This window comes from Ctenopharyngodon idella, chromosome 19, assembly GCF_019924925.1.
Source record: "Ctenopharyngodon idella isolate HZGC_01 chromosome 19, HZGC01, whole genome shotgun sequence".
NCBI classification, from domain to species: Eukaryota; Metazoa; Chordata; class Actinopteri; order Cypriniformes; family Xenocyprididae; genus Ctenopharyngodon; species Ctenopharyngodon idella.
The window spans coordinates 17291111-17304743 of record NC_067238.1 but is presented as its reverse complement, the minus strand read 5'-3'; the positions used below and the strand labels follow the sequence as shown (position 1 = coordinate 17304743).

The 13633-nt window shown below is 37.2% G+C and overlaps 1 protein-coding gene across 5 annotated transcripts in view; it reads left to right on the top strand.

The window, feature by feature from the left end:
- The window catches only part of LOC127501587 (histone deacetylase 9-B), a 38997-nt gene extending 25725 nt beyond the window's left edge, over positions 1–13272 (top strand). For 3 of the 5 annotated variants that reach the window (XM_051873636.1, XM_051873635.1, XM_051873634.1), the window contains 6 exons: positions 640–771; positions 999–1105; positions 3699–3821; positions 6021–6171; positions 7707–7924; positions 9852–13272. In XM_051873636.1, coding sequence (XP_051729596.1) covers positions 640–771; positions 999–1105; positions 3699–3821; positions 6021–6171; positions 7707–7924; positions 9852–10202 — 1082 coding nt within the window. In that variant the 3' untranslated portion in view covers positions 10203–13272. Of the gene's footprint in view, positions 1–639; positions 772–998; positions 1106–3698; positions 3822–6020; positions 6172–7706; positions 7925–8738 lie in introns of all 5 variants that reach the window. The other 2 variants (XR_007926648.1, XM_051873637.1) reach the window with 2 other exon arrangements.
- Positions 13273–13633: the final 361 nt, after the last annotated feature.

The window sequence follows — 13633 nt, the reverse complement described above, 5'->3', positions numbered from 1 at the left end:
CCCTCTGTCTCTGCCGATATCTCTGTTAGTTTAAACACGGCTACCGTAGAGGTTTGTGGTTGGCACGCTGGCAGGTACTGGACTCCTACAGCCAGCGGAGAGCTGTTGAACAGATTTAATGTCCTCCAGATGAACGATGGAATTGATCTTCCAGTTCTTACCTCATTACAGCTGGGAGATATCCCAGAGTTCCTTAGTGTGGCTGGATCGCGGCCACACATTCATTCAGCAGGTTCTGTGAGCTGCTCATGTACATATATGCACTGAAGTCTCCATTTTTTTTGTTGTATTTTATATCTATATTTGACAGGTCATTAAGTTCTAAAATGTTGTAAAAGTAAAATTGTAAAAATGTTCTACACAGTATAAATCTTGTATCAAGATTTTAAAGTAATTTTAAATTATCTTATGATTCATTTTTTTTTTTTATCAATGTTTTGAGAGCAGGTTTCGGTTTTTCTAAGCCCCTCCTTTCCAAGAGCCTCCTCTGCTCTGATTGGTCAGATGCCCCAGTCTGTTGTGATTGGCCTACTCTGCTCTGATTGTCAAATGGCCCAGTCTGTTAAAATAGCCAATTTTCGGATAATTAATTGGCCTTGCAGAAATAACTAATGTAATCGGTTTTATCTTTCCTCTCAGCATCTGAGCCCAATCTGAAGGTCCGGTCCAGACTCAAACAGAAGGTTTCTGAGAGAAGAAGTGGACCTATACGCCGCAGAGACGGCAGCGTTCTCGTCACGCCACTGAAAAAGCGAACTTTAGAACTAACAGGTGAGCAAACAACAGTTGCTTTAGCTAAACGACCATCTATCTGCAACCTGAAACCGAGATTAACAGACTTTCTATCAGAAAACACAAACAATGTAAAGGGAAAAAATCTCAGCCAATTTGATGTTTGATATACAGACCAATGAGCTTCAGCTGTGGGCAGAGCTCACAGTCAGTATTGGCTGGCTGCTGTCCTCTCTTTAAGCACTTCCTGTTGTCCTCTCATCTAGATTCTTCAGCCAATGAGAGCCCTGCAGGTTCTGGACCGAGCTCACCCATTGGCTTGTGCAGCAATGAGAACGGAGCAACATACCGGTCCAGCACCAACCAAATTGAGGTACCAAGAAACTTCTTTTTATAAACTCAATTAAGGGGTCATTAAATATAAATGTTCCATTTTATATGATTACAATAATGATAAGCCATTATTTCATCTCAGCCAATTAATTCATTTGGCTATTTTGAGATTATATAAAATTAACATTTGAGTACTGTACAAAACTTTTACTTTTAATGGCTTTATTATGACATGGGAAATGACTAACAATAATTGTGGGATACAAGTATTAATAAAAATGTCGTTTATTGTAGTGTGTTTTAAATGAACTGTTTTTTTTTGTGAAATGTTTTGCTTGTAAAGTGTATTTGTGATGTTTTACTGCCATTTGCTTTGTTATATTTAAGTCAGTGTCATTCTTATATTTACGTACCAGTCCACTCTTTTAACTAACAGGTTAATAATACCCTTCAGCACACAGAGGCAGCTGTGGAACAGTTTTTCATGCACTTGCGTGCAGTTTTGAGCCCATGATTGCATTTTTGGGAACTGAACCATAGACCCCAAAAACTGAAACTAAATAAAATCCTCCATTATAGTACCGTGCCTCATTACTCCTATCAGACTATGAGGTGAATGAGTCGGGCCCCCCCAATGATCCGTCGTTTGGAGCTGAGCATAAACAGACCCCGTCCCGGGGCACTTGTACCATCAGCCTGACAAACAAACATATGGAAACATGCATTTAAAATCACATTTGAACATCAAGGCAGCAAGTTGTAAAGTTCTATGGAGTTTGAAGGTGTGTGTGTGTGTGTGTGTGTGTGTGTGTTTGTGCGCTTGTGAGTGTGTGTATGTGCATGTGTGTGTGTGCGTGTGTGCGTGTGTGTGGCAGTGCTGTGCTGAACTAACTGTGACAGCTCTTTTCCGCTGCGGTTTCTGGCTGCGCTGGCGTTTGGGGAAGGGGGTGAGGGGCTCTGTGATGGTGAGGTTTATTTCTCCTGTGAAGTTCTGCCCAAGCATTTCCTCATGGGCAGCGGGCCAGCGAACTCTCCTCCTGTAGGCACACAGCCTATTGAGTTCATCCTCACATGAGAGACGGCTAAACCTTCAGCCAGCCGTTAGTGAGGGTGTGTGATCATGAGATTTCACTGCTTCAAAACTATGACCTAAAGATGACATCACATCATTAACACACACACACACACACAGAAGTAAATACCCATAACACTCTAGAAAACACCCAAACTACATAGAAGTACACTAAAAACCATTCACAACATCCTAGCAAGCACATAAAACAACCTAGCAACACCCTAACAACCACTAGGGAATATTCAGAACACTAGCAACCACTATGGAACATTCAGAACATTCTAGCAACGTTCCAGAACTGCATAGAAGCACACTAAAAACATTCACGACACCCTAGCAAGCACATAGAACACCCTAGCAACACACTAGCAACCACTAGGAAATATTCAGAACGCCCTAGCAACCACTAAAAACATTCAGAACACCCTAGCAAACATCCAGAATTGCATAGCAACACATTAAAACCATTTACAACACCCAAGCAAGCACATAGAACACCCTAGCAACACCTTAGCAACTAATAGAGAACATTTAGAACACTTTTAGAAACCTTCCAGAACTGCATAGAAGCACACTAAAGACCATTCACAACACCCTAGCAAGCACATACATGTAGAACACCCTATCAACCACTAGAGAACATTCAGAACATTCTAGCAACCATCAATGGCTGCATAAAAGCACACTAAAAACATTCACAACACCCTAGCAAGCACATAGTACACCCCAGCAACACCCTAGTAACCACTAGAGAACATTCAGAACACCCTAGCAACCACTAGAAAACATTCAGCACACCCTAGCAAACATCCAGAACTGCATAGCAACACCCTAGCAACCACATAGAAGCCACAGCAACTGCTAGAGAACATTAAGAATACTCTAGCAACCATTGAGAACTGCTTAGCAACACACTAAAACCATTCACAATACCCCAACATCTATTAAAAAAACCCCTACAAACCACAAGTGAGCATTCATAACACTCTAGCAACTATTCAGAACTGCATAGCAACACCCTAGAAACCATCAAGTGTTAAAGGGCTAAGGTGAAATCTCATTGGTCCAAAATCCCACTCCTTAAGGCCAACAGACACTTTGTTGAGTTTTGTCGGATCAGTGTGTTACCCCCGTAGGAGTGTGTTGGTGTCTTTCGGAGCTTGTTTTCGTCAATTAAACATGCTGAATTAAAGGAAGAATGTCTGAGAAGTGACTGTAATCTGGTCAGCATTGGTCTGTGCCTGTCAGTGAATTCCAATTTACGCCTTTATAGTTGTAAGTTAGAATGCATTCTGATTGGCTGTGATGGTGGAACACACACACACACACACACACACACACACACAGATTGATTGATTGCTGCAATCTCTCCCTCTAAACGCTTACGAGAGGTTACATCATTGACACGACAGACTGCTGGTTGTGTGACAGCGGAACCTCAATCAGATTTTCTTAAAGCCTCAATGAAGCCAATCCCATGCTGTACTATTGTTGCTCTAACTGTGTGACGCTGCATTATGTAAGAGGTGATGTAACGCTGTCTGTCTCTCTCCTCCAGCGTTGTCTGTCTCAGAGTGGCGTCCTACAGACGGATGGATCCATGTCCCTGTTGAATCTCTACACGTCCCCCTCTCTGCCCAACCTCACGCTGGCTCTGCACCCTGCTCACGCTCACATCTGCGTAAGTTCCTGTCCATCACAGACACGCGTATGAACCATGAGGTCATGAAGATACAATGCCTCCATTGTAGTCTTGAGTTTTCTTCTGGGAACGAAAACGTCTCAATATTCATAACAAACTGCTCCAGCCGACCAATCAGAGCACATTGTGCTTTTCAGAAGGAGGGGCTTCATAGAGACAGGAACTAAACAGAGCGTTACTGACAGACTGGAACGAGAAGAGCTGCAACAATGTCAGATATGGGAAAAATAATGAATATTCAAGCATTAAAACCTGTTCTAGTAGAGCCCAAAAACAAAATCATCAAGATCATAATAGGTCCCCTTTAATATGTAATTTGTTTCTCTTTGAGAGCGATGAGATTACTTGGAACGCAAATGGAGACTTTTACATAAACTATTTGTTTCTCTGATTTTCCCTCAGTAATCTTTTCTAGAGATCTCAACATATTGCAAAAATGATTTTCTTATTCAGTATTTTTGTCTTGTTTTCCGGTACAAATGTCTAAACATTCTTAAAGTTCCCCTGTAGTCAATCATTTTATCCCTTAAAACTCATCTTTAAACAGCAAAATTACATATTCAAATTCTTCATGCCTTAAAATAGCTTGAATGTAACTCTATACCTTTGCTTCATTTAGTATATGTGGATCTATGAAATATGCTAATTAGCCCCGCCTCCACTCACTCACACCAGCTCAGAGATCCACTCGGTCAACTTACTGAGGTAAACACTGCACAATGGTATCGCTTTTTACAATGTCGGACTCATAACGGTAATTAATATGATTAGCCTTTTGCTTGACTACATTATAAAACAGCTAATAATGTTTTTTCTAATGTTACACAAACCATGTTCCCGTTCACCATCGCAGATACAGCTAAATGTTTTATTCCTGTAGGAATAAAAGTTACAAATGAGATTTCTTTAATATCTCATTTATCCAGGGCAACAATAAGATGACATGGAGAGCAAACAGACACTTGAAGTCTTCTGCTACTCAGATGTTTCTCCTAAGAAAAAAGACCTCAGAAAAGATCTCAAACTGTGCTCACATTTGCACAAAAGTGTGCAATCAAAAGTCAGAGATCACAATTTGAGCTCAAACATTTTGCACCAAATGATTTGCACATTCATTTCATACTGTTGCTCTATAGGTCAACTACTGGCTCATTCAATTTAAAGAAACATCAATGTTGATACTTAAATGAGACGAGTCTCCTGAGCTTCAAAAGAGCAACCTCTTGAGAAATATTTCCTCTGGGAATAAACACAAACGCAGCATCACCAGCTCTCCTTCTGCTGCGCGACAGACATGAATAGATCTTGCAGAAAAAGCAAGGGGCTGCGAAACGGTATTTTTAGAAGACAGTGAGACACGGAGTCGCATCTATTTGCGGAGAAAGCACAAAACACTGTATGAGGAATGTGGCGGGTGCATTAGGAGGCAGCGATGAGATGAATCCTCTTAATAGAGCCGTGTTTTTAGAGAGGTGTTTGTTGTTTGCGGAAGGTTTAGGAGCAGATCTCATTTTCTGCTTTCCCTAAGTGCTTTCGTTCAGTCCCGGCTGGATTAATGTACAGCCCTGAAGGCTCGTGACCTCTGACCCCTGGGATCTTTAGCCCTTGGGTAAATACGGCGCTCGGTTTAAGGTTTCATGGCGTGAGTTTAGCATCTCGTTCATCACGGGCTGTTAAAAAGTTCAAGAAATTGTGTTTGGAAAGCGCGCAACATGCCAACAAATCAAAACACGGATCACTCTTACCGTCGAGACGAGAATACTTTCAACACTTTCACATTTTAAAATAGTTGAATGACTCACTAGGGAGCTCTAAATGCAGCTTGGTAATTTCGTGCACCTTATGGACGACGCCGACATGAATGCTGACTGTATGGGTTTTAAAAAGAGCGCAGATATTAATATTTCATATGCAGTAGGCATTATGTAAGTCTCTCTCATGCTTGAGTGAAAATTTGTCTCGAACTAAAACTAAACTAAAAGTTTGATTCTATTATTTTTTTCTGTGTATTACTGTGAAGCTGCTTTGAAACAATCTGGGCTAGTTTCTCAAAAGCATCGTGAGCTGAGTTGATCATAGAGACCATTGATGGCAATAATATATGTATGCTATATAAATAAAGGTGATTTGATTTGACATGGAATATTAATAGTGTTTGGCTGATCTCTCCTCTGTTAGACGGGTACGGCGCTGAAAGATCGGAGCACAGAAGGACTGGCGGCTGCCGCGTCTCCCGTCTCGCTGGAGTCTAAAGTGAGCAACGGGCAGCAAGCGCTCCTGCAACACCTGCTGCTGAAGGAGCAGAGACAGCAGAGGATGATCTCGCCTGGTGAGAAGATCTTACAGAGATCACTGGAGCCCACAGAACATCAGATATATATATATATATATATATATATATATATATATATATATATATACAGACCAAACAAAAATTATTCAGACATTTTTGATATATTTTTACTAGTGGGTGCAGGACACTATAGTTCATTTATGTAAGTGAGGATAGCAAAATAAAATAAACTGTGACATATTATACCCAAACATTCTTCATACAGTGGACTACCAGTAAAATTGATAAACATTTGGAACCAAAAATTATTCAGACACTTTGACCTGACCATGTTTTGTTTAAGTGTTATCTGACATAATTAAGATTATTTTTTTCTGACAGTTTAACTCTGAGATCTTGTCATATTTTATTACCATTTTTTTTTAAACTATAGTGAATAAACTGTATTAATGAATGAAATGTTCAAGGTGTCTGAATAAAAATTTTGGTTTGACTGTATATAAAAAATACAAACAAGGTTATTGTTGTTAACTAAAACCCTTTCATAAAAATGATTCTTTACTTGTAATAAAATACACGTCAACTGAAATTAAATAAAGTATTAAAAAGCATAAACGTATTTTATTTCAGCTAGTTATAATAAAGAACTACATAGACATAACTTGAAGTACTAAAATAACTCAAACTAAAACTGAAATAAAATAATTATTAAACAACAAAATAACTAAAATCTAAATGAAAACATAAAAATATAAAAAAAATTATAATAGTATATCAATAATAGTAAAATAACACTGCAGCAGACCTGTATAATATATAAAAAGTATATAATTAAGTATAATTAACAATCTATAAATTAACTCTATCATTTTCCTTTTCATAAGCTTCTTTCACATTCTTGATCTCTAAATTTCAGTTTAGTGCTGTATGACAAATTTGATGTCAATTTGTAATGCCACAGAATTAACATCTTAACTGCATTCACTGAAAATAGAACAAACATAAAGTAATAGAACAAAAATAGAAAATAAAACAACAATGGTGCAAGATGGAGTGAATGAACAATAAAATAAAACAAAATAGAAAACAGTGGAAAATACACATAATATTTAACAAACTATAAATAAATGGCAGAAGCAGCATTAAAATAACAGTAGAATAAAAATACAATAATTGAGAAAAATATATATATAATACACCCTTAAAAATAAAGATTCCTAAAGATAGTTTTCACAGTGATGCCATAGAAGAATGACTTTTAGTTCCCCAAAGAACCTTTCAGTAAACAGTGACAAAAAAAAGTGTACTTTATTTATAACAGTGTAGTATAATTGCTAATACGTGTCACATACCCTTATGGCCCTTAATATTTCTTGCATAGTGTAAAAGTTAAACTCATTTTAACTTGAGTGAGAATGCTGTGTCGTTCGCGAGATGCTGCAAAAGATGTGAGATGTGAGTGCAATGGTTAAAAACGTCCATCTAGTGCGTGTTTACACTGAAAAACAATGGAAAAGTAGTGCAGCTAAGTCTCCTGATGTGTGATTCATGTTTAATTTCTCTCTCTCCAGTCACAGGCAGCGTTCCCGTGCTGTCCTCGTCTCCTCTGGCGATGAAGGAGCGTCCGTCCGCGAGCTCTCGCACCAGGTTACCGCGGCACCGACCCCTGAACCGGACGCAGTCGGCGCCGCTGCCACAGAGCGCTCTGGCCCAGCTCGTGCTGCAGCAACAGCACCACAACTTCGTGGAGAAGCAGAAACAGTATCAGCAACAGATTCACATCAGCCAGGTAACTTCACAAGAGACTAAATAATGCGTAATGCCTCCATAGTAAAAGCTAAAGTTTGGGTCTTAAAAAGTACAAAAACGTTCTACATGCACAAGAAACTGCACAAACATTTGATTTTTGTACATATTTTATAAATGAGGACCATTGAGTGCTTAGTGCTTTATACAAATTGTTTCAAAGCAGCTTCACAGTAATAAACAAGAAAATAAAAGGATCAATGGTGCAAATTTCATCAAATATGAGTCAAAGTAAAGCAGCTCTTAAAAGACAAGTGTCATTATTCAGCTTGAATCAGTTCAGTGTTGATTCAGTTTAGTTCAATAAGTGTAAAGTTCAAAAATTATGAAACAAGTTCATCTCAGCTATAAAGCTCAATAACAACATGCCGATGTTGCAAAATTTGTCAATTATAAAACTATAAAGCAGCTCTACAGAAGACAATATTGTCATCTTCCATCTCAATTCAGTTAAATCCGATCAGTCAGATCAATAATAATACTGAATATTAAGAGTCTTTTAAAATGTAATGGACAGTACATCATCAAAACAAAAGGACTATCATGATTTATGACTCTGTAATAGATTTACAGCATCTCAAATATACCAAAAAAGACTCGAGTGTTTTGTTTAAATGTCTTTAAGAGAGTTGAGGTTTGCTTAACAGTGACAAAATACAACTTAGGTTGTGTGAAACTTCAACAGATTGTGTGAAAATTACAGATAGAAATTCCTTTTTACTCCCACACTGGATGTAGTGAAGGAGAGTGATGACATGATGATAGATGGATTTATATTACATAAATGTGTCTTTCAGAGCTGGTGAAGGACTGCAGCATTTTCACCAGATTCCAGAGTCTCGTCTGGAGTGTCTGTGTGTGTGTGTGTGTGTGCGAGCGTGAGTGTGTGTGTGTTTGAGAGACCCTGCAGTGTGTCTGTGTTCCTATTAAGAGTTTTTAAGGGTCCTTTTCTCTTAAATGACGGTGTAAATGGAGCTGACTGATGCCTCGTTGAGACAGGAAGTGAGTTAATACAAGGAGAGGAAGTGAGTAAATCCCAGCAGGATGTTTTACTGCAGCTGCTTTTAACTCATTAAACATTTAGACATTCAAACATTCAAGATTTTTTTTATTTTAATTATGCATTTCTTTACTTATGAATTTTATATTTTTTATTTTATTTAATTTTAATTGAATTGAATTTCATTTTGTATTATTTTATTTTATTATTTTATTTTATTTTGGAAAATTATCAGATTCAGTAATGAAAACAGCACATTTTGCAAAGCTGGGTAATTTTTTTTTTCAAAGCTTTGTTTTTTATTCAGTGCTCCATACACCCAGTTCTTTATTTTAGTCTTTCTTTCATTTCCTGAAGGCCTAGGAGAGGATTTTGCAGGCAGACGCTGGCGGCACTTTAACACACATGCATCCGCGTATATAATTCAGCCACTTTAGCCATTTTACACAAAACTTTTATGGCTGCTATTTTTTCGGGGTGGTATTATTTTACCCTTTTACAGCAGGACTGAAGCCAGACCGGGTGGTGTGTTCGGGGAGCGGCAGAAGACAGATTTAATGACGGCTCTGACCACTTTTACAAGAAGATACCAAAAATAATGAAAGCTCATGTTAATGTGTCACTTCTAATTAATTATGACGACACATAACTGAACTCAGTGCAGTTAATGCTGGAATAAATTGTGACAGCCACTGTTTCAAGTTCAGAAAATACTTATTTTCTCCATATTAATCAAACCAACCAACAAGGTTTTAAACAGTTAGAAAATCTGAAAAAAATGATACAAAACTGTGTATCTAAAGTCTTGAATGTGCATTTAATGGAATGAACTACTCATCCCATGATGTAAACGAATCAGCCATAATGATACAATATAAAACTCCTTCTCCGTTTCTCTCTTTTTCTGTAGGTTTTGTCTCAATCCATCGAGCAGCTGAGGAACTCCAGCACCCATCTGGAGGAGGAAGAGGAAGAGTCGGCGGAGCACAGAGAGCCAGAGATCACATCGCCCCCTGCTGGAGTCATCCGCAGCCGCAGCTTCAGAAACTCACACAACGAGCCCGGAGCCGCCCATGCCAGAGTGATCCGGCTGAAAACTGAGCCTGAGGACGGAGAGGGAGAGATTGAGGAAGGAAGAGGGGACGTGAGAGAGAAGGATACAGGAAGAGATGCAGGTGAAGAACAGAAGGAGATTTCAGCTCAGCTGAAACGAAGTGACGCTGAACGCCGTCTTGAAAATATGACGGAAACTGATGTTTGAAAAAGAGAAATGACGAAAGAAAGGAAGGGCTGAATCTCATGAAAACTGTCAATATGTCCAGGTCATATTAAAACAAATTATTTGTTTATTTTTGTTTAAAGAAAATTAAGCCTTAATTTTTTTTTTGCATTCTGACAATTATTTTTGAAATTTTTTAAAACATAATTACATTTTTTTTTTTTTTGCATTGTGAGAGTTGTTTTTAAAATAAAAAACACTAAAATGATTATTTTTTGCATTTTTTTACAATCAAAAAATTTTTAAACTTATTTATTATATTATTTTTGCATTGTGAAAATTAACATTTTGAACTTTAAAAAAAAAAATTAAAATTATTAATTTTTTTGCATTGTGACAATTAATTTTAACATTTGAAATTAAAAAAAAAAATGTAAAGTTGTTTTTTGCATTGTGACAATTATTTTTAAAATTCATTTTGTTTTTAAAACAATTAAAAGTATTACATTTTTTTTTTACTTAAAAACAAAATGTTTAGAGTCATTATGATACTATAATTTATATAATTTCTTTTGATTGTGGGGTGAAATGTGACCTGGACATTTTTGAATTGAGGTTCAACCAAAGAAAAAGAGAGACAGTACGTGATAAGAAAGAATCAAAGTGAAGTCAGATACTGAACGGAAAGAGAAAGTCAAAAGAGTGAAAATGTGCTTGTCTGTCTTCTGTGCGTCTGTGATGGAAACACTCACTCAGTCGGAGTTCGCCCTGTTAGTGTGACACTGTATGTGACCTCTGACCTCTGTCTCTGCTGTGATCTTCCTTCTAGGTTGTTGTTGTTGTTGTGTGTGAAGCTAAATAAAGAAAAGCAATGACCACAGAGCTTCATTTTACCCCCCACATTAAAGCAACAGTAGCACAGCAGCTGTTTTTCCACCCGCCCTCGTGTGAAGGGTCATCTGACTAGAGGAAATGATGCTGGCGAGCTTTTCTGCTGCCGCTTAAATGTCTGTCTGAAGGGTGATGCGCAGAAACGATGCTGAATAACGTCCTTGATATCACTGTGTTGTGAAATCGTCACTGATTGTTGTCTCGTTTCTGGTGGTCGACCAATGCCAATATATACACACAACAACATAATGAGACGTACTTTCAATTGCCGAAAGGAAATGAACACTTACTGAAAACTACTAGTTTTCTCGATTCCTGTCACGATTGCACCTGGTTGCGACAAAAACTCACATTAAGATGGAAGAGATGCAGTGAAAATGCAATGATTGCTACTCCCTGCTGTTGTCCAGAGGCCGGATTTACCAAAATATTCTTAAGAAAGAAGTTAAGAAATTTCTTAAGATAAATTCATAAGTGCAATTCTTAAGAAAATCTATGGCGCTCTCATATGTGCTGAAGCTGCTGAAAATTGTGCTGTAATTAAAATGTAAATATTAGGTCCCTATTTGACTTGATTTGTGGAATTTCAAATTCAGCAAAAAGTCACATGATGCATATTGATAACCGATCATTGTTTATCGATCACTGATATTATTTTAGAAGACTCGTGCACGTTATTTTGGTATCATTGATAGTTTTTATTAATATTTTGAATTAGTTTTTATTTTTATATTTTCTGTTTTAATTTTAAAGTTTTATGAATTTTGTTGTGTTTTTATCATTTTTATTAGTTGTTTTTTTTTAAATATATCTGTATTGTTTTTTAATTTTATTTCAGTTTTAGTTTTAGTTTAGTACATCAAGTTAAACAAGAAATTGAGAAATGTTGGTGTCTTGCTGAAATAAATTGTTTAATTTTAAGATTTTATTTTATTTCAATTAATGTTAATTTGTAATTCGTAATTAACGTAATTCAGTTATTTCAAGTAACGAAATTTTTTTATTTTTTTATTTATTTTTTTAGAGGCCATTTACAAGACAGTTTTCAACTAAAAATGGAAAAACGTTTTATGCGTTTTGGCTGTTCATTTACACGACAGCTGCGTTTTTGGGGCCTGAAAACGCAAACTTTTGAGAATGGTTTTAAAAGTGCAAGTTTTCGAAAACAATACCATTATCATCTCCATGTAAACTACAAAAACCGAATTTGTGAAAACTGGGAGGTCATGCGCGTTACGTGTTCAATCTGTTGGCACGTAGTGTTTCTTTACAAAGTCACATCGCCACCTACTGGCCTGGCGGCAGAATACAGCGTTTAGTCCTTGAACTTTTCTGTTTTTACTACATCATTGTCATGTAAACATACCCTTAATTATAGTTAACTATAATAACCCTGATCCATAGTTATAGTACTATATAGCTAGTGTTATGTTGCAATGCTTAATATTTGAAACAACTCAAATATTGAAGTCAAAAAACATCATTAAATTTCATTAAACATCTTACCGTTAAGAATTTAAGACATGATTTTGAATAACATTCTTTTTGGGAATTCGAATTTTTCTTAACTTTATTCTTAAGTTGGAAAAGAAGAAGAATGTTTGGTGAATCCGGCCCCAGGTTTTCTGTGTGTGTTTACATGATGAGGTCTGTGTTTGTGACGTGTGCAGTTCGACCAGTCAAGGATTCACATGATTCAGTGATTCGGATCAGTCAGTGTTGGTGTTTTGATGTGTCTTATGTCTTGTTTGTTAGTGAACAAAATAAATATAATAATGGTGTGAAGAGCCAACAAGAATCTTAGTGTCGATGACAAACCTTTTGTCCATGTGATGTTTGTAGTAAAAACACTGATATTTCATGTCTGTACCATCTAAAGTTTTCATTTTCACGATGATGCCAGCACAGATCCTCTGAGATGTATAAAGTTTTGTGAATTATTTTGTGATCATACACTGTGTTCAAGGCCTGTGAGATGTACAGCACAGATGAATTAATCGCCGTCACTAATCACACTAATGAAATGAATGATTGACGGTTTCTTAATCATGTGGCCATAAAAGTACAACAAAAGCCTGTTTTTACTTCACTGCTATGTAAATAAAGTTTATTATCCACTGTTACGCTAGATTGAAACAATAACTGCATGAAAAACCTTGGGTCGAAGGTCATGTTTACGTTGACATTATAGTTTTAAAATAAAAGTCATTTCTAAAACCTCCTCAGACTTGTTGCATTATTGCCATTGTGGAGGGTGGGAAGGTGATTCTGTGCGAACAGGACTGCACTTTCTCTGGAGTCTGTCGGTGGGTTTGACCTCGATGTCTTTACCTCTGCCACCCTAGACATTTTTCCCACACCGCCTCACGTCTCAGGGTGATGTTGAGGGAACGTTACGTTAACCTCTTGTGCTCGGACAGAGCTCAGGGATCAGGTTAACCCTTTGAAATGTGCTTGATCTTCTGGCTGCTATCAAGGGATTGTCTCTGACTCAGATATATGACCATCACATCAGAGACCTTTATGGGACTATAGGAATGTTGCAGGGTCAATATACGTTAAGCTCAATTGACAGCATTTTT